The sequence below is a fragment of the Ictalurus punctatus genome, chromosome 15, assembly GCF_001660625.3.
Source record: "Ictalurus punctatus breed USDA103 chromosome 15, Coco_2.0, whole genome shotgun sequence".
In the NCBI taxonomy this organism is placed as follows: Eukaryota; Metazoa; Chordata; class Actinopteri; order Siluriformes; family Ictaluridae; genus Ictalurus; species Ictalurus punctatus.
The window spans coordinates 22,735,227-22,760,864 of record NC_030430.2 but is presented as its reverse complement, the minus strand read 5'-3'; the positions used below and the strand labels follow the sequence as shown (position 1 = coordinate 22,760,864).

Here is a 25,638-nt window from a genome sequence, read left to right as displayed (position 1 = left end):
GTCGTTTCTTATTGGTGAGTTGAGTCACTTGGGAGCTGAAAGAAAGAGTCAAGTCATTCGTCTCCCCAACGACTCGGGTCTCCAACTACGGTCAACTCTTTCAAGTCAAACAGGTTTCCAGTTTAGAACAAAATAGCAATGACCCGCTTGGAAGCCAAATGAGTCGATTCTTTTCGGTGAGCTGAGTCATTGAATCACTAACGACTCTGCTCACCAATTAGAGTTGACTCTTTCCGCTCATAAGCAATTGTTGGATTTAGAACAAATGGCAATGAGTTGCTTGAGACCCTTAGAGTTGACTCTCTTTCAGTGAGTCGAATCATTTGCTTGTCTCAATTTAGAACAAAATAGATTTAGAACAAAATAGCAATGAGCCGTTCACGTGCCAAGTGAGCCGGTTCTTATTGGTGAGCTGAGTCACTTGGGATCTAACTCTTTCAGCTCCCAAACGACTCGTTGCTAACAAAATAGCAACGAGTTGCTTGGGAGCCAAGACTCTGCTCTTTTCCATGGGTCCAAATTTTTTTTCCCAGTAAGCAGAGGACACTCGTGAGCTGTCTGGACAAAGAAAGACGTGAAAGTTTAATCTGATTTAATTAAAAAACGAACCCTGATCAACAAGAACCGGTTACTAATGAATTTAAACCCAAATAAACATCTCATATGTTGACGAGGCTTCCATGGCGTTTCCAAGCGTTCAAGCATATTTGATTAAAGAATACCAAGACATTAACGCCAGTTAATTAGTACATCCACCAGAATAAATTGCTAATGTGTGTCTATAAGCCTTCTGGACTTAATGTAAAAGGTAAAACGACATAGCTGCTGTTACAGGCTGATCCCGGCACAGCGCCATCTTTGTGTAGTCATGTAGTTAACCGTCACCCCATCACCACACACTGCTGTACACACCTCAACAGAAGAATCATTCTGCCTCACTTGTAAAGTCGCTTTGGTCTAAAAGCATCTGTGAATAAATGTGAAGGATGTAATTACCAATTAGTTGAAGATTTGAGTCAGGTGTGAAAACACTCACTGGCTTTCCAGCACGCGTATTAAATAACACTAGCATGCGGTGCTATAAGATTTCTGTCTCCTGCTAACACAATTCAACTCAACAACGAGATTCATTTTCCTCAAGAAAAGGTTTAATCATCGTAGGTTTTTCATCTTTTTCAGCAAATCTTTATCGGTACCATCACTTCTTGGCCAACTTCATCCGTTACATATACGTTCCAGGAATATTGAAGGAATATTACAAAGTGCAAAAGAAAGGATATAAAATATGTTCGCTCATAAATAGCAATGCTTACATAATTCTTTTTTTTTTTTTCTCTCTTTTCTTTCTGATTTGAGAAAAGTCTATCATTAAAAAGTCACTGTTTGATATGCCAAAAAGCAACTGGTGCAAATGTACACTTTAGTGTCGATACACGTCGGATAAATGCACAACGCAACGAAATAACAAGGACCCTAAACTCGACCCTACGGCTACGTCGACATGCATTCGGTTACCGTAAAAAGCCTCGTTCTATTTCTCCCGCCGGTTTTCCGTATTCTTCCTGTCCCTCCCTCACTGTAGCATGCAGCAAAGCCTCTTTATTAACTCCACCCCAACTATTCCACAGACCAGCACTGAACATAGCGAGATTATAAAACGAAACAAGCACGACGAGAAACAAGAAAACACAAACAGCGTGACATCTTTAGAATTAGTAAGCCCTTAAAAGTGTGGGATGATGAAAAGAAGAACGGCACTCGTTCGATGACGGCAAACACGCAACGGGAAGAGGATGTCGGCTCGCTCCCGGGGTGGAGGAGAAGAGCACAGTTTGGAGTCAGGGAAAAAAAAAAGGAAATCAGAGTCAGGAGTGAGAACTCGGGTGTTTATGGAGTCAGTCCTTCACTGTGCGGCAGATGGTGTGAACTTCAGAACCTGAAGAGGTCTATGAAGTGCTGGGGTGAGACGGGGGTGAGGCAGCTGTCGGGGTCGTTGGACGTGCAGGGGTGTCCCGAGTCCTGAGAGAGAAAGAGAGAAGTACAGACTTGACATGAATTTCATTTGAATTTGGGAGAAGGAGACTATGGATGAGACACATCAGACTTTTTGTCCATTTAGACTTACATTTAATGTCCATTAAACATGTAGTCATGCTACAGGAGCGATAAACATTCATTCCGTCACCAGCTTCTCTTTTTAACTTAATAAGACATAAACAGGAAGGCACAGTGGCTTTGCAGTTGCATGTTCTCCCTGTACTATTGGGGTTTCCTCAGGGTACTCCGGTTTCCTTGCCCAGTCCAAAGTCACGCATTGTAGACCGACCGGCATTTCCGAATTGTTCGTAGTGTGCGAATGGGTGTGTGATTGTGTCCCGCAATGGGTTGGCACCCTATCCAGGGTGCCCCGAGTTCCTTGGGATAGGCTCCAGGTACGAAGCACTGACAATGGAGACTCCTTCCCTTAACGCGAAATAAACGTCTCCTCACAGAAAACGTTCCCGTATCGACGATGACATGTTTCCAAATCTGTTTTTTAAGCTCCATGAGGAACAGCTGGAACTACTGTCAGAGCTGCTGTTACGGAAAACGATTCCACACCTTCCAAGCAATTAGAATTGTCAGTTGCCGTTGTATAAAAATTGTGATTAAAATGAAACGTGGCAACCGATCACAATTCACAACCGGACCCAATTAGTGAGTTAGCTTTAATGTCATCAGAATGGAAAAGTAAAACGTAAAGAGCGCCGTGTCCCCGTGTTTTTTCCCTATTTCTACTCCATCAATCCGACAGCTAAGATCTGCTTCCTCCGAGCCGTTCATGCTGCGTCACGGCGGCGTAACGCACTCGGAGGGAGGCGCCATCTACCCTCTTCCGCACCCATGAGCTCACAGTTAGTGTTGCTGTGATTGACAGGGGAGAGAGACAATGCCTTTCGTCCCACCCAGAGAGCACGGCTAAATTTGGTCACCGATTGCGGTTGCATTTGAACTTGCGACCTCCTGACAACAGCGCGAACTCTTTCCAGTCTATCCACAGAGGGAATGTTACATTAAGCATGCGTTATTGTAGAGTAAGAACAGACACGGTGGACTGGAATAAAAGTTTCACCAAAGGGGTTCCGCAATAACACGACAGTGAATGAGAATGCTAAACGCGGATGTGCGAGAGGCCTCGGGTTCGGACGAGGTGTCGAGAGCACGATCGGAGAAAGATGAAACGGAGGAGAGGATGGGTGGACAGGAGAGTCAGTGCAGGACAGAAGAAACGAACACAAACACAAAGTGAATGATGACTCCTTTAAGCCTGTACCTTCAAGAGCAAAGCCACGTGTCGGTCCTTTAGGAGGGAAGAAGCCGGGGTGGGACGGTAAAGCAAACCAGCAGCGGAGCAAAAAAAAAAGGGCAAAGGTTAAAGGTCACAGAGGAGAGCATTGTAGAATTTTAGCATTGTAGCACCTCCGAAAGTGTTTTAATATGCTTATATCACGACATTTTTTTATTTGTTAACGAACAACCCATCATACTTTCTTTAAACCATTTATAGTAACATTTAATGCTGTGGAATGTCCACAAGACGAGTTAGTTATTGTTATTAATTACGATATAGCAGCTGTAAACAGTCGTTCCCTTACCAGCCTCAATTTATTTCTTTCGAGGTTGAAAACAAGTCTGTAACAAGCACTAGTATACTAGCAAATGTAAAGTACTTTGGAGGCTATGGAGTGCTGGGAAGGTTCCCCAAGGGTTCTTTAGTTCTGCTTGGAACCGTTTCTCCAAAATGGAAACCATCTTTGTAGAGTTCAACATATTATCATTCAAAAAAATTTTAAACTGCCCTCTTCCACAAATGCAGAAAAAAAATTGTACTCAGAGAGGGCATTCAAAACAAGTTCATGAGCTAACCGAAATATATCAGTCAGACCCTGCTCACAAGTAACCTGTACACCGATCAGCCATAACTTTAAAACCATCTGCCTAATATATTGTGTCGGTCCACCTTGTGCCACCAAAACAGCTCTGACGTGTCGAGGCATGGACTCCACGAGACCTCTGAAGGTGTGCTGTGGTATCTGGCACCAAGATGCAAGGTGGGGCCTCCATGGATCGGACTTGTTTGTCCAGCACATCCCACAGATGCTCAATCGGACTGAGATCTGAGGAATTTGGAGGCCGAGTCAACACCTTTGTCATGTTCCTCAAACCGTTCCTGAACAGTTTTTGCAGTGTAGCAGGACGCATTATCCTGCTGAAAGAGGCCACTGTGATTAGGGAATACCGTGGCCATGAAGGGGTGTACTTGGTCTGCAACCATGTTTAGGTAGGTGGTATGTGTCAAAGTAACCTCCAGATGAATGCCAGGACCCGAGGTTTCCCAGCAGAACATTACCCAGAGCATCACACTTCCTCCGCCAGCTTGCCTTCGTCCCATAGTGCATCCTGGTGCCATCTCTTCCCCAGGTAAGTGACACATACACACGCACCCAGCCGTCCACATGATGTAAAAGAACACGTGATTCATCAGACCTTCTTTCCTGGACTAGGTACTAACCACTGCACACTGGGAACACCCCACAAGACCTGGCGTTTTGAAGATGCTCTGACCCACTCATCCAGCCATCACAATCTGGCCCTTGTCAAAGTCGCTCAGATCCTTACACTCGCCCATTTTTCCTGCTCCCAACACATCAACTTCGAGACCTGACCGTTCACTCTCTGCCTAATATATCCCACCCCCTTGACAGGTGCCACTGTAACGAGATAATCAATGTTATTCACTTCACCTGTCAGTGGTTTCAACGTTATTGCTGATCGGTGCATATAATTAAACTTGTGAATAAATCTTTGGAAGTTACCCCAGAAGCTTGATATACTTCTCGCAAAAAAGCCTCATTCATCACTGCCTGCCGATCTCCATCAGGACCTTTATGGCTTAAAGCAGTGCGTCCTGTGTAAAGATCTGACGACACCTTGCGAGTCGTTCCCAGCGTCTGAGAGTTTACCTTCCAGAAGAGGATGCTACAGTGTCTGCAGAAGTGGAGCGTGTCGCCGTACTGCTCCTTCTTTGGGTAGTACTTCTGCAGCGTGAAGAACATCAGCTTCCAGTCCACGTGGCCTTTCTCTGACATAATCAAGTGCCTGCAGAACTGCGCACACACAAACACACACGCACGTTTATGGCATTTAGCAGACACAGTGCCACCGACAAACACAGCATCGCTCCTGAAACTCATCACGCCGCTGACTTTTCACCTACACTGCCATTCTGTGGATTCAGTCAGAACAACATCACCCACACAGCACCGATGAGAAGTTCCATAAAGGACACACGGAGTAAACCGTCACGCCGCAGCACTGCTCAAGTCAAAAGGGTGGTGATTAGTTTTCTCTAAGATCAGCTCTCATGGTAGTTCCGGCTACGAGGCAAATCACAGGTTTAAATCAACGCGCTCGTTCTATTATGTTACTGTTTCTATAGTAACAACTAATTCACAGGGGATTGTACGGTAGATGCGCCACCTAAACGCGTTAAAAAAAACGTTTATTTGACGTTTACAGAAGGAGTCTGCAGTGTTGGCGCAGTCAGTCAGAGGTAAAGCTGTACGTTTATGTTTTTGACAGAAAGGACGTTGGGGTTTGGGGCTTTCTGCAATAAGACAAGCTGCACTTTATGTCTCATTAAAACCAAGAGAGGATAAAGGAGAGATCAGTGAGGGAACGAGTGTTTATAGATGAAAGTGATAACAGGAACTAACTTGTTTCGCAAACGTTCCACAACGTTAAATGTAGCTATAAACAGACAAAAGTATGACGTATTTATTTATTTATTTATTTATTTATTTTATTTTATTAAACCTGGCGCAAAATTTCAAAACGGTTCAGAACATGCTGTAAAATAACCATCCCCATGGTGGTAACCGGAACGTTTTGAGTCGGGCCACATCACACCACTCGTTAATTTCCTGGAACATCCCACATCCCGAGTATTTTATTCCTTTCCAGAGAGGAAAAAAAAAAAATCATATGTATTTGTAGTGGCTCTACAGTTATTTTAAGAGTTGGGAAGTATGGCAAAAATATCCTGTCACGTGATACGATACGTATCAAGATATTTCTTTTTAACTAAACGAGAAAAGAATGTCAACAGGAACAAACGCTAAGTGACCACTTAACGTCTATTTACGGTGCCGTCATAACAACTTTACTACAGCGCCTATAAAACAATTCACGCCTCCACACTGGGTCATGTGACCGGTTCTCTACTAAACTTCCACACTAAACCTTCGAATTCTTGCTTTTCGCCTCTGCTACTACACCAACACATGACTTAATAACTTTTTTCCCCCCCTTATATCTTTTTGTTCCCGTCACCCTTTATTTGTCTCTGAGCTCTTGATCATGAAAAGGGAAATGAAGAAAAAAAAAATCTCCTCATGCCCTCTCTTTCACCTGTTTCTCGGCAAAGTGGAACTGGCACAGCTTTTTCCACAGCTGCCGGTCCTCGCTGAGCATGTGCAGGGTGGGCGTGGCCTGTCCCAGGTTGATGATGTCACAGGCATCGCTGAACTTGTACAGGATGTTGTTCTGCATGTGTAGTGGAAGGTCGCTCAGTGTCATGCCGTTGGAGATCCGCTGGAAGCGGAAGGAGTGTTGTTAGTATTAACGCAACGTATCCGCTAATATAAGAAGATAAACAAATACGGAGTTCAACAGCATTAAGCTAAACAATCCAGCGACGAAAATACACGACTGCACTGAGATTAGCAAATCTGTAATGTGTCTGTCATGCTGTAATCACGATGATTACAAGATGATGACTCCGATGTTCTACAAGTACCTGAACGTTTCCCTCGTTTCTATGGAAACGCTCACTCACAAAACTCTCAATGCTAAACTACTCATGATGTTGTTGATACTAGATAACGACAGGGAGTGTTAGACAAATATAGAGTTCAATCCTGTCATTACATGCCTAAATATTTCCACTTTAGAAGCTGCTGTAATTGTTTTGGTTGCGTGCGTTTATAACGTGATCTCACGCTATCGCAAAACTGGTAATTACGAGTTGGGAAAACGTTTAACCAGACAGGAAATTCGACATGACCGGAACCCACGATGTAAGAAATAAAACACAGCGAGGCAACGAGAAATGGGATTACCATTACCAACCCCAAGTTGATTGTTTTCCAATAACAACATGTCCTAAGGTGTTTTATCTATCTTACCCCACAGCAATTTGTCAAGAATTGCAAAAATTGCAAGCGCTGACACTGGAGACTCCTTCCAAAAATCCCAAACTTTAAGCAGCTAGCCAAGTTAAGAGCCAAAGTAAATGCTAACACGACAACATTTATTATATGCACAATACTGTGTAATTAAATCCAGTGATTGATGATAAGTAGTACACCGAGCCAAAGAAGTGAAAAATGATTAATAGAGGTCGACCGATAGACTTTACAGATCCCGATAACGAAGTTGCTCAGTACCTGCCGGTAAACGATTACTCAACCGATAGTTTTTAAAATTGATCCATAAAATTGTTAAAAGTAAAATATTGCAGAACTTTATTACAGAAATCAAAACAGTACCAAGGAAATTTATTTTACTTTTTAAATGAAATAAATACATAAACATTTAATATATATTAACTATTGATAAGTATTAAAGTAAAATATAGCTGCAAGCAGCAATTATCGGGGTTCAAGCCGTTTAGGGCCCTTAAAGACGTTAAAAAATATGACTTAATATTGTGTATAAGCACCTGAGTCAAAGAAAAGACAAGATCATTTTAAGAAATATCGGCCTTCGTTAAGCTTGTCTAATAGCCGCTGGACATTGATCGATTTATGGCGGCCATGTTTTTCAAGATTCACAATTGTACTTGTATATACGCTGAGTTGACCGTGGACAAGGACAATTCTTGCAAAATGTATTTATCAAGTCTATTGGACCTATGGTTCCACATTTAGTGCCAATTTCATGTTTTGTTCTGTTGTAGCGCCACCAACTGGTCACACTTAGTTTTTTTTTTTTTTTTTTTTTTTTACTTGTGTCCTCAGTTTGAGCTCATACATTACTATCCAAAGTTTGGTGAAAATCTCTCTTTCTGTTCAAGAGTTATAACCATTTAAGTAAAAGTGGCCACGCCCACTTTCTGATGTGCCCTCGTGAGGGTAAATCAAAACGTTTATTTTTATATAATTATTGATCTAAGGCGTCCAAAGAATCCTGCAATAGAAGTATTTCAACCTAGGACTAGTTCGCAAAACTGGGTTTTTGAAATAATCTCAAATATTTAATCAACGATTTGATTGACAGCAGTGGTCTTAGAGGCAAAGTTGTTCAGAATGAGGAGATCTAATGTATGATACAAACAATATATGTATGTCTGAAATTCTGGATAATATGCGGTCATTTACACACCAGTTATACAGCCATTTTCATGTTGTTGTTTTTTTTTACTCATATTCGCAAAAGTAGGTTTTATGAAAAATCCAAGATGGTGGAAAATATATACCTTTTGTTCGAATCTGTTCGAAATGGTTCAAAAGTTATGGCCATTTTTTATAAAAGTGCTCACTACAGCGCCATCATCTGGCCGATCGGGCCGGAACTTTGCAACGCTGTAGTACACTGGGGGACTACCTTCCCTCAAAGTTTCAGCTCTTTACGACTCGTGGTTTGATTCTACACAATCGGTATTTGGGCAGAAAAATAATAATAATAAATTCCTTACAATTACAGTAGGTTTTCAGCCCTTTGGGGCTTGAACCCCTAATAAAAGATATACATCCTAACTGAACCAAAAAAAAACACTTCAAATAACAAATCAAATTTATAAGTGATTATGGGTTTCTTGTCAGTGACAGTTTTAATTTGGCCTCTAGAGGTCGCTCTCGTACTGTATAGTGACAGAAGACTCTTCTCAGCCGCTCCCGCATCGGACGCAACCTATCAGCGTGGATTTTTGTCAATAATTTCCGCCAATCGGTTTTCGGAGCTGATTGATTCCGGCAAAACCGATCAATCGGGCGACCTCTAGCGATTAAGTTAACTTCCTTAACAAAGTCAGGATGGGCAACAATCATTCGAAATGAAATCCTGCTCAGACTGTTCAGATAACTTCACCACATCAACACACACACACACACACACACTTAAAACCTTAGGGATCTGTAAATTGTTGAGCTGTTGTTGCCAGTTATGAATGGTTTCCAGGCGGCAGTGCCAGATGTTGATGTTGCCCACAAGTACAGACTTGCCCACTTCACGGATGAGAGTCCCAAGGACTGAGCTGAGGTCCTGCAGTAAGGCTTTAATCAGCCGTGGGTTCTGCTGATCGTCCAGAGCTAAGTCCATTAAAAAAAAACAACAATAACAACAACAACAACAAACCACTTTAAATTAGAAAAAATAAACAACAAGCATTACAATATCTACATTGTGGTTGGAACAGTATACAAAACTCTGCTTTAAAGAAGATGAGATTAAATATGGAGTTAGAGGGTGAGGGTTTCGTTATTTGCTTTAGAAATATTTGGAGATTTTTTTTTCTTTTGTATTTTCTCCCTAATTTAATCTTGGCCGGTTTCCGCGCACCATCCGGTTCTCCCCTATTATACAACGCGACACAAAAGTTCTTCCAATGAGAAAACATTATTTTAAGAAATGCTTAACTGGGCGATAAAGTTTTTTTTTTTGTTTTTTGTTTTTTTCAATTACAATGTGATTTTAATTAAGTATACCTATACATTTTCCCAACAGGTCTTAATTCCTGAACAGAATTCATCACACTGAAAGATAGCCGCCGCTAGGCCTGGGTTTTTCGAAGAATGGGGGATTTTTATGTGTGGGAAGTATTTATTTTTCCTGCAAAATCCACAGGAAACAAAATCACACGGCAAAGCAGAAGGATGCCCTGAAAACACTAGAGATAAATATACACACGATGCTCTAGGCTTCCTCTAAGCAGAGCAGCCTATCATATGTAAAGAACCCTATAAACCTTTCTTTCATTAAGTTCGAACCTAAAGAGGGGCGCATGGGACGCCTGAGCGGGAATGTCAGATATCCGTATCTATCCGAATGAAAAAGAACTGCTTTCTGATCCTTGGAAAGAGATGTACAGATTAAAAGGAAAGCCTGCTTTCTGGCCGGTCTCTCACCCTTCCTCACGATCTTCTCCAGCACGTTGAAGTAGTTTTTCTGAGCGGCTCCGCTCAAAGACGTCAGCTGGGACTTGGCGATTAGATGCAGCAGCTAGAGAGACAGAAACGAGACAGTGCGTGAGAGACGACGCCTCGTGGAAAGGGGCGTTCTAGTTATAAACGAAGCAGAACGTCGTACTTTCACCACGTAGTCGAATCGACGCACGTCCTGGATGGCGCTGGAAAAGTCCAGCCTGTTGAAAGCTTCCCCCAGCGTACAGTAGCCATGTCTCTAGAACACCACACACACACAAATAAAACACAGCCGTCACGTTTATGGTCGTTTACCGACCTTTAGGAAGGAAGAGTGCGGTTTGGAACGGACGGCTCACCTCTCGCGTGCTCTCTTTCTGAACGTAGATCCAGCGCTCCTTGTACAGAACTAAACACAAACAGATTCATACGGTGATTACGCTGCTGATTGGGGTATGAAGTGCATCAGTGAATGCTGGGGCGCGGTGGTGATTTGGCCGAGCCGTGTAAAGGTTTTAGATACATGCGTAGTGCAAACGGTAAACGCTGAACAGAAATGGCTGCAGGATTGTTTTTGTTATTTTACCGAGTAGAAGTTGTGCTATGACCAGGGACTTGATTTTGACTTTGATATCGTAAACCCAGATCAGAAGTCATAAAAGAGACAAATACTGCACACACATACAATATACAGTTAAGGTCATAAGTTTACACAACGACATGATTGTTTTTATGTTTTGTGATAAATCCTCCAAGTCCTGTACATTCTTCACTTTTCCAGCATCTTCCGCATATCTGACCCCTTTCCAACAACGACTATACGATGTTCAGATCCGTATTTCCACACCGAGGACGACCGAGGGACTCATACACGACTATTACAAACGGTCCAAACATTCACTGATGCTCAAGAAGGCAACACGATGCCTTAAGAACCAGGGGGGGTGTAAACTTTTCAACATGATTATCAGTATAAATTGTTGTTGAAAGATTCAGTGCAGCCCTTCGGGAACTACATTCGATATTCACACTGATCATCCTGCTCAGAATCACAGTGAGGTTGTATTCTCGAATCTGATTGGTCAGAAGGTGTCGACTCATGTTCCATGACAGCGGCTCGGACTATAATTCTGGCTGACACGTGAATCCCGGGTTTATATTAATACGCACGTTATCGTTTCCGTAGTAACAACTAACACCCAGGGCCTAGTATGGCGGATGTGATGGACGTTTTCTATAAGAAGACGTTTACAACTTTTATGGAAGGAGTCTCCAGTGTGAGCGTTTTTTTTTTCCTCTTTCTTACGGAAAGTCTTTAGGACTTTCCGGTTATCTCAAGCTGTGTGTTTTGTTTTTTTGTCATAATAATGTCAAGAAAGAGAAACAAATAGAGGCTGCTAAGAGAATGAGCGTTTCTATAGAAACAGGAGGACTTGTATCGTCGATGCTCAACATGATGTCGCGTGGAAAACGTGTTCTGTATTTTCCTGAAAAATTGTATGAATTTTTCACGAGAACTATTTGTTTATTTAAATTGTATCACACGGTGTAGCGAAAAAAAATTGCCGGTATGTCTGCATGCCTTTCGGGAATCTCACCGATGGGATAGCGGATGATTCCAGGCCAAATATGGGGAAGCTGTGGCAATGGCAAAGTGTTTCGTTTGCAGCCAAATGTCAGATGGAATCTAAGCCAAAAATGTCCAAATGCAACCAATTATATCAAGTGCGCAGGTTTTTAAGTGGCGCAGCTGTACGAGCTGTTCCATCCCATGCCTGAGATATTGAGATACTGAGATCCTGAGATATTGAGGGCAAGTAGTAGCTGTGTTCTTGTAGGCAGGTTCAAATTTTTTCATTCCAAACTGCCATGTGAGCAGATTAAAGTGGTGAGCGTGCCCCGGCACTCGGCCATCGCTCATCTGCTATCTGGCTTTACCATAAATGGTATAAAAACTCATGCGAGAACTGGAGATTTCTTATACTATTCTTATACTAAGAGAGGTTTCGCTGGTTTACACTGACAGATGGTACTTACACTGTGATTTGGTGTTGTTGTTGATGTAGTCCTTTTTCCTTTTCTTGGCAGCTACTTCACACACATTTCCTGCATATAAATTCTCTTTGTTTTCATTGTCGAGTCTGTAGTAAAGGGGGGGGGGACAAATCAAGACAGTAATGGATGTGAAAAATGAAAATGAACAGGATTTGGAGTACAGGCAGCAGATCAGTCTCAGTTACTCACTGAAGTCAAAAGGAAAAAAATGTCCATGTATGTTCAATTCCTGTCACTATTGACTATTATTTTAAAACCCACACATGAGAAGTCATTTTCCTTTTTTTTTTTTGTCAGTAATCGCAGGTACAAAAATAAAACTTGACATCCATCCATCCATCCATCCACTTTCCATACCGCTTCCATACTACACAGGGTCGTGGGGAGCCTGGAGCCTATCTCAGGGAACTCGGCACAAGGCGGGGGACATCCTAGACAGGGTGCCAACCCATCGCAGGGCACAATTATGGACACAGATAATTATGGAAATGCCGATCGGCCTACAACGCATGTCTTTAGACTGGGGGAGGAAACCCGGAGGAAACCCTGGAAGCACGGGGAGAGCATGCGAACTCTGCGCACATAGGGAAGAGTAAGTAAGTAAGTAAGTAAGTAAAGTTTATTTATATAGCACATTTAACACAGCAAATCTGACCAACGTGCTGAAGAGAGTAAAGAAAAGTAAAATAGAAAACAGAATTAAACCAAATAAAGACCGACAATAGAAAAAAATTCTCTTTTTACTATCGTCTTTAAAAGAGGCAGGACTCCGAGCACCAACACTGGAGGTGCGAGACAAACATGCTAACCACTAAGCCACCGTTCTCCTTTGAAACGTGACGTTTGAAAATTCTAAAAACAAATTTTTTTAAAAAAATTAAGTCGCAAAAGAAGCTAAAACAGTAAAAGTGTCCGATATTGAGAAGCCCGAGTGGGTGTAAATCTTTAGCTCAAGGCCAGAAAATAAATCTAGCTTTCAGCTAGCTTTAACTATGGCTTTCGAACCAGTTCATATTCTGAAACAATAATAGTCCCGTTGAGAAGACAATGAATAATTCTATGCGTAAATATTTATATTTTCTACCTGCTTACTTTTTCAAAATGTTGTATCTGCTGTTTTGGATAATAAAAAATTTTATTACATTTTTTAAAAAAACAAAACAGACTTTTCCTTTCTTGTCCGGATTTTGAAACAATAATCAAACTATCTTTTGGGGTTTTTTTTTTTTTTTCTTAATTCTCTTAATGACACGAAAAAGTACACAGGCCCTGAGAGCACTGTATAGTGACATTATAGTCACAGAATACATCTAGTTCACTAGCTACAGAAGGATCTTTCCTCGAACCAAGCCTGGATCTGGACCTTTAGAGCTGCTTTTCCGGCACATTGTTACATGTTAGAATTGTTACAATCGGTGACATTGTAAAGCGTCTAACATGATGTCTGTTTGCACTTCCCAAAAAACAGCGTCAAGTCCCACCCGTGCTTCAGTGGACAATTTTATCTGTCGATTTGTACCCAAGAAAGGCTGCTGCAATCATAAATTCTGTCCTGTGCTCATCCCAGGACTCTTATTCGCAGTTTGCTCAGACTTAGTGCTGTCTGACTTTGTAGTCTACAGCTGTAGAAGAGTATCCGGTGACACCCAGACCAGGCCAGGTTCCATTTTGAGTCGGTTTCCTCCGAGATTTCTTCCTCGTCATCTCTTAAATCGAGAGTTTCTCCTTTCCACTGTCAGGTTTCTGCTCTGTGACAATGTCTAGCGTTATACAAATCAAACCCAATTGAATAAGGAAGTCTAATTTGTTCTGCTGGAACTAAACATTAACATGTGCAGTGAAATGAAACACAGCGTGGGCGTGTTTGTGGTAAAAAGGGAAAACAAGAATACTCATCAGTATGCCGAATATAGGCATGTCCACGTGTCAAAAACCTCCCCACTTCCTCTGTGTGTACGCTCTTTCACATAGCCCACATGCAACCTTACCTCCATTTCTGAGCTGTAATTATGGGTTATTACGCCACGGTCAAGTCTGTCCCGGCTGATTGTACACGAAAGCACTTTGCATGATATGTGAATCCATATTCGTATACATGCATACACACGTCCTACTCTTTAACTATTGTTTGTAGGAAAGTGGCTGGATCTCAGCAGGAGATAAACGTCGTTTTATTGCTTTTATATCGTGTTATAAGGATGCTGAATCAATTGTACGATGGGTCAGAGTCCATTTTGTTCTCCATGCCTGATAAAACATTAACTGAAGAGATGATGCCATAGTCCATACTTCAGTCAGATCCTCTTTTAATTAGATGTTGCTTTATATAAAAGTGTCTGCCTAATTCCTGAGCAAAAAAAAAAAGGGTACCGTACCTTAACTTTACCTTTCCTAGACGATGCCATGGTCTCCTTAAATGTAGATTTTTCATACCTTTAGTATGTTTGTTTTTACCTGCAATGGTGCATGTAATGTAATCTACTCTAAAAACTAATTAAAGGTACAATGGTGATCCTTAACAGAAATGCACCAGGACCTGAAAAACTAGGTCAATCAGATATTGAAGAACATAAGACGAAATCGATCCAAGGCTGTAACGTATATATCATGACATATGTCAAAGAATTTCTTGTAGCGCAACAGCGTACAGCAGGTTAAACTAAATCATGCGATAACAACAACAACAGCAAAGCAGCATGTATGGAAGTTGCTTTAATGTGCACCTATTATGGTTTTTCTAAAATATGACCGTTCACGTAGTGTGTTATAGAGCTGTTTGTGAATGTAAAACCGTCTGCAAAGTTTCACAAATCGAAGCAAACGAGAAACGGAGTTATCGGCTCCTAAAAGAATGAATCGATTCTGAACAGCTGAAATGACTCGTTAGTGATTCCAGACTTTACTTCCTGTACTAACCTACGTAGGTTTGGAACAAAAAAACCCCGCCTCTGGTCTTCATCGGCCGCTCGCTGACAGACGGAGCTGAAACTCGTTACGGTAGTGGGCGTTTCCTTTTGGAAACACACCGACAGCGGTACATCTGACCAATCAGAGCAGTGTATGCTCTCTGAAAGGAGGAGTTTAGAACGAATCATTTAGAGCGGATCATTGAACGAGTCGTTTGTGACACCGGGCGGAAAAACGGTAATGCTGCAATTTAAATTATGAGCACGTTAAAGTGTTTTTTTGACCTTGGATGCATGTAAATCTATCGTATGAGACATTTAAAACAAAATTAGACACGTTTCAAAACCATAATCGGTGCTTTAATGTCAGTTGTGTGGAAGTACTGTTGCTGTTGTAAGGATTGATTTTATTATGTTTGTACTTCATACTCGAATTTTTAAGTGAAGTGCTTCGGGTGATAAAATAATTTTAGAGCTTAGTAACAAACTATCAGATGGTATCGATAGCAGTTGATACTCACACCTTTAGGATGAGTATCGGATGAAAAAAAAAAAAAGTCTAGATTTCAAGATCCGATTACGTATCTTAAATCATTTTACCATTTGAAGCTACATTCATATTATTATATAAAAGATATGATGAAAAGAAATGAGGTACATTTACTGTAATGAGAAAAGATACAGTGCAGTACTTTTTCCTCCACTTGACAGTAAGGTCTTGTAAATACAGTGAGCCCATTTCAGGCTCTCTTCCTTCTTTATACATGTCAAATAATAATAATAATAATAATAATAATAATAATAATAATAATAATAATAATAATAATAATTCAGTCTGTGCACCAAAGAAATAGCAAAGGTAAAATAAGTAGGAGTCTTACTCTTCCAGCTGAAATTCTTTACTGTGAGCCCCAAAAAACTCAAAGGGTTTCCATCCATCCTCGGTTTTGATCCAACTCCAGCCAGGAGATCTCCAGTCTTGGCCCAAGAATGGCATCTTCAAGATTATACAGAGACAACACAAATAGAAATTACACGAAAAGACGTGTTGACAGATGACAAAAAGGAAAGAAGAAGCATCTGTCCAGCTGTGTAAATGTTGATGCTGTTGTTTGTTTACATAACACAGCTGATTTAGGCTTAATGCACGTCTATCTTCATGTAAACCAATTAAAATACAGACCTTTATGAAGAGGTAAAAGCTGGAAAATACACGACTGACAACGCTTAGTCAGGACAAACATGCATTACATCTAACAACAGCTGAACGATTGAACTTTCCGCACCGCGATTCGTTCTCCTTTGTTGCTGGACGAAATTTCTTCTCTCTTCCCTCTAATATTGACGGAAGTAAACAGTCTGTACAGGGGGGTGTGGAACGCCTCAGCGCGCTTCCTGATTGGTCGACGCGTCTGTGTTTGTTTTTGTTGCTACCCGGAATTCTTTGCTCTGATTGGCTCCTGAAGATGTCAGTCATTCTCAGTTCTCAATTCTCGCCTCTGTGTTTTGTTAAGGCGGCTTGGCGACACGTGACTAAGAGCCGCACATGTTTCCAGTGTTTTTTTTGTTTTGTTTTGTTTTGTTTGTTTGTTTCTGTTTGTTTTGTTGTTGTTGTTGTTTTTTCGGTGGGAGAAGGGGAATGAAAAGAACCAGAAGAAAGGGAGAGAAAATGATGGACAGCTTCATTATTAGAGAACATAGAAAAGTGAGCAGTTCTAGTCAGTGACTGCACTGTTGAATTTTTGGAGTAAATGGTGTTTAGTATGTGTTCAGTGTGTTCATAGTATGATGATCCAAGAGCAATATTTTGTGTTTCATTTATAACCATATTGCTTCACTATATGGCCAAAAGTATGTGGACACCGGTCCATAACACCCATGTACATTTACATGTATTCATTACTGGAATAAAGTTGGAGCTGTGGAAATTAAGGGACCGTCTCTAAAGTTACATACGACATTGTTAAACACGATTCTAACTTCAATAGCATTTGAAGGGATTGAAGTACAGTCATGAAGCCAACTGGATAGTGTTCATCTAGGTGTCAGCTATGACGCACACCCTTTAGATTTATGATATTTAATAAAATAAACTATTAAATCACATTAAAATTTGACATGTATTTCATTATTGAATACACAAAATATATCATAATTTAAAGCTCAATAGCATTTGAAGGGAGTGACGTACAGTCATTAAGCCAGCTGTAAAGTGTGTGACTGTAAGTCATTCCCTTCAAATGCTATTGAAGTTAGAAACGTGTATAACAACGTCGTATGTAACTTTAGAGACGGTCCCTTATCGGACGTCCAAACGTCAAACCAACTTTATGCCAGTGTATTAATTTAGCAGACGCTTGTATCTAAAGTGACTTACAAATGAGAAAATACAAGCAAAGCGATACATCAAGCAGAGAACAGTACAAGTCGTGCTACCATACAAGATCTGTTAATTGAGTTCTAGAAGAAGCAGAGTGCCAGAGTAAGGGTTTTGTTTTTGTTTGTTTTGTTTTGTTTGTTTGTTTTTTTTTTTAAAAAGAGAACTCTCAAACCTGAAATGTTTTGCATGCACACTATACTTACCTAGGTACCACCTGAAAAATTAAGACTAAGACTCAAAAGCTTCCCATTATAAATTGACCCTAAATGTGGAGCTGTGAGCAATCTTGAATAGTACAATTGGACTTAAGTTCTAAGTTAAAATGTTTATATATATATATAAATGTACCTTATAATGTGGTCTAGAGATAAGTTCAGGAGCTAGGCCTATGCTGAACTGAGATATTGATTTTTCCGTAAACAGCTGTATAACCAAAATATGTGTTTGCCATGACACAAAAATGGCCGTCGTGGTTAAGCCAAATAAAATAAATTTTTAAAAATGTTTAAAAATCGCTTGGTTTTACAATACCAGTACATAGAGTTCATCGCTCCAAAAATATTAGAAAAATTAAAAAACGTCCAAGCAATTGACTTTACCATTTTTAGACCACTTGACTGACCCCACGAGTTTTTGCCCATATAGTGTAATAAAAGCAAAAATATATTTAAAAAATATTCTGTAAAAAAATGAATTTTAACTAAGCATCGGTACACGTAGTCTCATATCCTGTCCTTGACCTATACACACTTTCTTCAACTGCACAGCCCAACTACAGACATTTTATAAAGTCACTGTAAAATTATATTTGTAAAGATGAACACGTGGTGATGTTATTTTGTCTCATACAATTTAACTCCTTATAGGTAATGGTGTTAAATTCTCCAACATGATTTGTCAGAAGGTTTTGATGAATTTTTCGACAACCCCAAAACAAAAGTTGGGAACGCGGTGTAAAATGTAAATAAAAACATACCTCCTGAACCCGTATGTTATTCAAATAGAACATAGAAAACTGAGTAAACATTTAAACTGAGTAAATGTACCATTTTAAGGGAAAAAAATAAGGTAATTTTGAATCGGATGGCCAAAACACGTCTCAAAATTGTTGGGACAGAGGCAACAAAAGGCTGGAAAAGTACGTGTTATTAAAAAGAAAACAGCTGGAGGAACATTTCGTAACTAATTAGGTTAATTGGCAACTTTATTGGAATTGGGGTTGTATAACAGTAACCTTGACAATAATTCCAGCTCTAAATCGCAGGTTTATACGAATGAATTTGTTCTAATATGTAAGCGTTTTATAGCAACACAGGTACTTGTATGCAGGACGCTTCACATGAACAGATTTTTTTTTAATGTTTTCTGTAAGGAGGCATTTATTTAGTGTTTTGGATGGAGTCTCCAGCGTCAGCACTTTGTAACAGTCAGCGCTAAAACCATGAATTGACGTTTTCCAGGACAGAGGAGCATGTGCGTTCCGATGTCTAGATAACAGGACAAGCGGCATATTTTTTGTCTTATTATATTTAAGAGAGACAACAAGAGACTGTCTGGTGAGGAAATAACTGTTTATAGCTCTTATAACACAAGATATAACAGGAACTGACTTGCCTTGTGGATGTTTCACAATACTAAATGGGTAAAAAAAAAAAATGTGTTTTTTAAATAACCCTTATTCCATAGTGATGTTCCACAACATAAAATGTAACTATAAATGGATAAAAACAAATTACATTCGTTAAAATGTTTTTCTTTTTTTTTTTCATGTAATCATTGGCAAGTTGCTGTGGTAAAAGAGGACTAAAACACATCCCAGAATACTGTTATAGAACATTACGCAACTTCAGGGTGGTAAAAGAAACTCCACCTCACACTGAGCCGCATCACGCTGCATTGTTGTTGATTATTTTCCAATATTATTTACAGTTATGGTATTTGTCAGACGCCGTTATCCAGAGAGCACATGCCCCCCAAATGCTTTATACTACGACTCATTCAGGAGCCAGGTTGAAACAAGAGGTGTAAGATTCAAGGGTTTATGGATAATGAATATAGAAGTATATAGTTCTATAGAAGTTTTATTAATAAGATTATGACTGGTTTTTAGACAGGAAATCTATTAGTCTAGCTGAAAAAATAAACAACATGAAACTCTTTTGCTTTCGGCCCTTGTTTGAGTCTATAGTGTGTGTTTATACTTGTGAAGACTTGATCAGATGTACTTTAGGAAGTCTGGACAGGTATGATTTATTACTGATGAAACAGACAGAAAGACTAAACCCTGGTAAGAGCATGTGCATCTCTGCACGGATATGTCTGAACATGTGATTTTGCAAAGATTAGTGATCTAGGGCTTTTCTCTCTCTCTCTCTCTCTCTCTCTCTCTCTCTCTCTCTCTCTCTCTCTCTCTCTCTCTCTCTTTTTTTTTACCCAATTCTCCTTCTCCTTCTCTTTACAAGTCTGCTTTTCAATATCGTTTATTTTATTCCAACAAACCAGACAGTAAGGATTTCATACACAATACTTTAGGACCTTTTATACAATAAAGGCAAAGTGAAATTTCAGTAGGTAAGAAGTAAACACATCAGATAAATCTTTCACACACACTTCATTATGCTCACCGTGGGGTTTATTTCAGTCACGGACATTTCAGCAGCACATTACTTTTGTAATTAAATAGTGTAGACCAAAGAGTGCCGATGAACATGGTCGGTTTTATAAGTGATATGTAAGCGTGTAGGTGTGAACACACACACGCAGACATGGGTTGGGCTTTCTTTCTTCCTCGACAGGTATTACACAATGAAAAGTAAACACTGTTCATGCAGGGTCATATTCTTCCATATTCCAGAAACACACAGTTACTGTCTGTTGAACTTCAGTCTGTTAGTAGTCTAGTTTTGAAGTAAAATCACGTTCACAGCTAGACATACAGTATATTCAATGCAAAATTCCAGAAAATTATAAAAAAAAACCCTGTATAACAGCTTATTTGGGCAGTAAATGCTGATTTCTTTATATTCAAAATAATAACGCACTATAAGTAACAAGGATTTTTCACTTTTTCCATCTATTGATATATTATGACATGAACAGAGCCAACCCTCACCAAAAGGTCGTTATTTATTCCAAGCATTTGTTAAATAGCCCAGCTGACACACTTGTAGGTACGTCGTTACGAGCTCAGTGAATTTCAACTGACATGAAGACATTTAAAGACGGGTGGGTAACGCACAGCCAAAAGCTGTGGATTTTTAAAGGTTATTTCCTTAATGGGCAGAAAGAAAACACAGGCAAATGTTTGCTCAGCGCCAAGCGCCAAAAATGAAGGGTACGAGAAGAAGTCTTGTAGAGCATTGTAGAGCATAAAAATGTCTTCTTCTTTTTTTTCTTTTTTCTTTTTTGGGAAAAGGACAAAGCAGAAGATAATGTAGTCCACCAAAAACCATAAAGCATAGCAGAAGCATGAGACGTACACGAAACAACATCACGCTTACAGTTACACATATACACTCCCTGCCACGTTAATACGAATACCTGTACTGTTGCTCATTCAGGCGATTATGCGATGTGGCAGCAGCGCGCTACGGCAATGTATTATGTGTAAGTCGTGCAGATACACGTCAAGGACTTCAGATAATGTTCGCCTCAAACATCGCCAGGCTTGGGGAGTAACGGAGTACATGTAACGGCGTTACGTAAAAACAAAGGTATTACAGGTACATTTTGTGTGTGTGGGGGGGGGGGGGGGGGGATACTATCAGGATTACATTTTTTTCATTTAAAATCAACAAAATGAATATTTTGACATAACACAATATAGACAGCTGCTTGATTATAGTTCTGGTTCTCTCTCGCCAGTCGTGACTCACGTGAGCAACCTCCTGGTGCAGTCGCATTTTGAGTTCTTTTTGTTAGAAATGAACACACGTTGTTCTCTGAAATTATTTTGTTAGGGTGACCGTACGTCCTCTTTTTCCCGGACACGTCCTCTTTTTCGGACCTTAAAACACTGTCTAAATTTGAGAAAACGTCCGCGGCGTTAGTTTCATTCTGATGTGCTTATGGTCTAATACTGCATCATGTGTGCCCATGTTTGCATTGCTTTAACCCCTCTCTGTAATTCCCGCCTTCTCAAACACCGATTGGTGGATTATAAAAGGCTCGCAGCAACTATTGGTCAAATTCCTGCCTCTGAACCATTAACCTACTGTCAGCTTGACAATAGCAGCAGATGCCAGCTGTATTGAGTCGAAACAACGCCCACGGCCATATAAGGTCATTTAAAAAAATTTTCATGTTATCACATCGCTTCGTATTACACGGTCATTTAAATGTATAAATGATGGCAGAAGGTTCACTCGTGGCATCTGATATTTTAATTTTATTCCATGGACATTCAGAAGAATGTAGGGAAAAAAATGTAAAACGTGGGCAGAGTGGAAATAATTTGATTGATATATATTTATGCGATGCTAATAGCGTGTCTTTTTCAGTGTATTAAAGTCTGCATTCATAGTAACACTGTTACAAAAGAACGAAAGGTGTCCTCTTTTTGGAAAGCCAGAATATCTAATATGGTCACCCTAGCTTCTGTGATGTGATGTTACCCGCATCAGGGACCGTATAAAAAAATCTTAAATTTAAAGAAATTAAAATCTTTTATTTATTTATTTATTTCATTAAAAACAAATCCAAACATTGAACATATTTCTAAGCTTACATTAAGCTCTAAATAAAAGTATTTTTTAGATCGTATTGCTTTTCGCTTGACTTTATTTACATATCTGACCTTGGAGTCATCCAAAAACAATCGCATTACATAATTTTTTTATATATCGCGATATTTGGATGACGTTGCTGATGAATACCTAAATAATGAATCGCTTCGTTTTTTTTACGGAGTGATTTGTAACTGTAACCAAAAATGTGATCTCGGTGGCTTTGATCCTGGCCTGGTTGTTGTTGCCAGTTTGAGTATTTCAGAAACTGCCCGTCTCCTGGGATCCTCACACACGACACTCTCTAGAGTTTACACGGAATGGTGCGAAAAACAAAACAAAACAAAACATCTACCGTGTAGCAGCTCGCTTGTGTTTGATAAATGGTGTCACTTTAAAACATTTAAGAGCTGGTTTCCTTTTAATGGCTGTAATAATAATAAAAAATCTTAATATATTAAATGATATATTGATTCATATATTATTAATATGTAAATGAATAGAAAGTACGAGAAGAGGTCTTGCAGGGTGGGGTGCAGCTACGACGCAATTTAAGTGGACGTACAAAACAAAAGCGACTGTAGTACACTAGGAGAAGATACTAGCAGAAGCAGAAGTCTCATAAAACCATGAGTCCATACTGAAGATGTTTCGATCTCGATGGCATGTCAGAAGAAGCGTTGCTGAGAAACACACTGAGGCTTTTCTCCCAGTTTCAGTGAATTACCGAGAAGTCTCTGAGAAGGTCCAGCTGCACACTGATGTAGAAGATGTCGTAAAGCAGTGGTCAGCAACCCTGTTCCTGGAGATCTACCTTCCTGAAGACTTTAGCTCCACCCATAATCGTGTCCACCTGACCGTCTAATCATTGCCTAACGAAGTTCTTGATCAGCTGAAACAGGTGTTGAAACCTGCAGAAAGGGAGGTCTCCAGGAACAGGGTTGATGACCACTCTCGGAAAATATTTCATACCGCAGCGCTGTTGAATTCTCGGAGCTGGTCGGTCAGACGGTGTTGATTAATGTTCTGTAACAGTAGCTCTGACGGTCGTGCTGGCTCTAATTGCAAATCGCCGGTTTATGTTAATGCGTTTTGTTCTAATACGTTATCGTTTCTATGGTAACAACTTACACGGAGACTTGTCTGGGAGCAGACCGTCCGCGGAATCTTTGAAACGCCGTTTAAGAACGCGTTGGAATTTAAGAAAGAAAAGTGTTAGACTTGTTAATATAGTGAATTCTGTAAAGAGTTGTTTATTTAAGCACGTATGGAAGGAGTCTCCAGTTTCAGCTCTTTGTGTAACAGTCAGTAGGTTATCTGGCATTGCAGGTTTCCCCGTGACCCTGAAAAGGATGAAGCGGTATAGAAGATGGATGGATGGATGGATGGATGGAAGGATTTTCAAGGTGGAGCCGAAGACATCCTACGACACATGTCGATTTCTTCACGAGCGCTCGGCGAAGACGGCGGCGTTGAATTAACGCCCGGGGTTAGTGTTCATAGTCGTTCGGGATTTCGGGACTAATCCAGATCTCGCAGCGTTTTCCCGGACTCACTTGCGTTTCTGCAGCTGTACAGCCATTTGATCACTCGGGCGTTGCGCTCTATGACGGACGAACCTTGTTGGCGAGTCTCTTTCACGTCTTCCTCTTGACGCCCGTCGATGTCACCGCTGGTGTGTGAAATCTCGCCGTCTGACGTAGCCACGCTTACGCTCCGGACCTTTGCTGCGACACACCACAAAATATGGTTACCATGCACCCTGTTGTAGATATACTACAGATTTACTCATACAAAGAATGCTTCAGAGGGGAGAAAAATCCCATTCACGCCTCACTGTCACTCTCAGGGTTCTCCACGGGTTCTCCGAGCGTTTATTGGATAATTAAGAGTCGTAAAAAAAAAAGCTACGTGGAACCCCCTCTAATAGGGAAACACTCTACGTTTCGACGTAGGACCTTTAAAGGGTTCGAACGCTTAAACGTTTCTAATAGTGTAGCTTATATACAGTATGTACACACACTGGAGGGATGGGGTGAGGTGTTTGGAGAAGAAATAGAAGATCTACCTACACCAAGACTCTTAGAAAACACGTTCTTCAACGGGTTCTTTGTATAGTTGAGGGTTTTTAGCTTCCTAGAAGGGTTCTATTTTGCTTAAGAACCACGCTGTTGTAGGGTTCTACACAGAGTCTGTTTTAAAGTTGAGGATTATTACTCGTCACGGTGTACGGCGAGTTCCGTGACAGACTGTGCGATAATGTGTGTACTCCGTGTGAGATTATACACTGAAGATCCTCTACTGATAGATCTGTGAGGAGATCAAGTCACTGCATGGTGCTTACGTGGATCAGCGCAGAAACGGGTCCTCGGCGTGATGAACGCGGTGCTGCTCCTGGAGACACAACACTAAGTGGTGAACAGGACGTGTTTGTGGCTGAACTCTGCTGGCTCAAACGTCAAATGGCCATTCTTCAAAGTGAGCTTGAGGTAATGAGGATGTGTTTTTCTGTCCATTCGCAGGTCTTGTCGCTTTGGACTCACTGCATGAACGATCGGAACTGTAGGCTGGTAACGTTTATTCATTAAAGTCGGTATTTTAAATTCTACCTTGCTCAAGCATTTAAAAAAAAGAGTCATTTCACATTTCGCCGGATCCTACGCCTTCCTCCTGTTGCTGGCTTTTAGATGTCACCAGATTGGACATCGGTAAGGAGATCACTTTATGTGTTCTAAGATCTGTCCCTGTTTCTGTCCTTGTTTCTCTCTGTCCCTCTTTTTTAAAATAGGAAATAACTGTATTCTGCCCTCTGAACAAAGTTACTGAACAAAGTTAAGGGTTCTAGATTGGACCTTTTTCTAAGAGTGTAGAGTTGCCTGGTTCCTGATCAGGTTCTGGATGCAGGGATGAAGGTGGAAGGAGCCTTTAAGAGGCACGTGAGTAGACCCAGATATAATGCTATTGATTAGCATTTTCAAAGCAACATTCTGTCCGTAGGAGTCTGGAGAAAGTGCCATCACGAACCATATTTAACATTAACAGAAAAAAACACCAAACATAGTTATCCGTGAAACCTTTGAGTGAGTGAGTGAGTGATTGAGTGATTGATTGATTGAGTGAGTGAGTGATTGATTGCGTGTGTGATTGATTGATTGAGTGAGTGAGTGATTGATTGAGTGATTGATTGAGTGAGTGATTGAGTGATTGATTGAGTGATTGATTGAGTGAGTGATTGAGTGATTGAGTGAGTGATTGAGTGATTGATTGATTGAGTGATTGAGTGAGTGATTGATTGAGTGATTGAGTGAGTGATTGAGTGATTGAGTGAGTGAGTGATTGATTGAGTGATTGATTGAGTGAGTGATTGAGTGATTGATTGAGTGATTGATTGA

At 40.5% G+C, this 25,638-nt stretch overlaps 2 protein-coding genes across 6 annotated transcripts in view; both read right to left on the bottom strand.

Annotated features, from left to right (window-relative positions):
• Positions 1 to 1,126: 1,126 nt before the first annotated feature.
• Positions 1,127 to 16,531, bottom strand: fbxo25 (F-box protein 25). Of its 4 annotated transcripts, none has more exons than XM_017486820.3 (11): positions 16,429 to 16,531; positions 16,024 to 16,139; positions 12,219 to 12,322; positions 10,541 to 10,590; positions 10,348 to 10,440; positions 10,167 to 10,260; positions 9,166 to 9,350; positions 6,451 to 6,633; positions 5,004 to 5,147; positions 3,314 to 3,340; positions 1,127 to 2,019 (listed from the first exon to the last, which is right to left on the bottom strand). In XM_017486820.3, exons 2-11 carry the CDS (start codon positions 16,137 to 16,139, stop codon positions 1,930 to 1,932), a joined length of 1,086 nt encoding a protein of 361 aa, XP_017342309.1. In that variant the 5' UTR covers positions 16,429 to 16,531; the 3' UTR covers positions 1,127 to 1,929. The 4 variants fall into 4 exon arrangements, with proteins under 4 accessions (XP_017342309.1, XP_017342308.1, XP_017342310.1 ...); XM_017486819.2 differs by having other exon boundaries at positions 16,326 to 16,494; XM_017486821.3 differs by lacking the exon at positions 3,314 to 3,340 and having other exon boundaries at positions 16,326 to 16,494.
• Positions 16,532 to 19,076: 2,545 nt separating this feature from the next.
• Positions 19,077 to 25,638, bottom strand: part of fam110c (family with sequence similarity 110 member C) — an 8,732-nt gene continuing 2,170 nt past the window's right edge. Inside the window, exons 2-3 of one of the 2 annotated variants that reach the window (XR_006983720.2) lie at positions 24,591 to 24,788; positions 23,851 to 23,973 (exon numbers count right to left, since the gene is read on the bottom strand). Coding sequence is in view for 1 of the 2 variants with exons in the window: in XM_017486823.3 (XP_017342312.2) it covers positions 23,768 to 23,973 (206 nt within the window). In the remaining variant the exon portion in view is untranslated. Of the gene's footprint in view, positions 23,974 to 24,590; positions 24,789 to 25,638 lie in introns of both variants that reach the window. The other variant, XM_017486823.3, reaches the window with a different exon arrangement.

Excerpts from the sequence above, each read along its gene's own strand:
- fbxo25 (XM_017486820.3), bottom strand. The coding sequence starts at position 16,139 with ATGCCATTCTTGGGCCAAGACTGGAGATCTCCTGGCTGGAGTTGGATC. Across the intron at positions 12,323-16,023 it reads AAAGAATTTCAGCTGGAAGA|ACTCGACAATGAAAACAAAG; the intron begins GTAAGACTCCTA and ends CCTTTACTACAG. Across the intron at positions 6,634-9,165 it reads ACAATTTACAGATCCCTAAG|CGGATCTCCAACGGCATGAC; the intron begins GTTTTAAGTGTG and ends TTCCGCTTCCAG.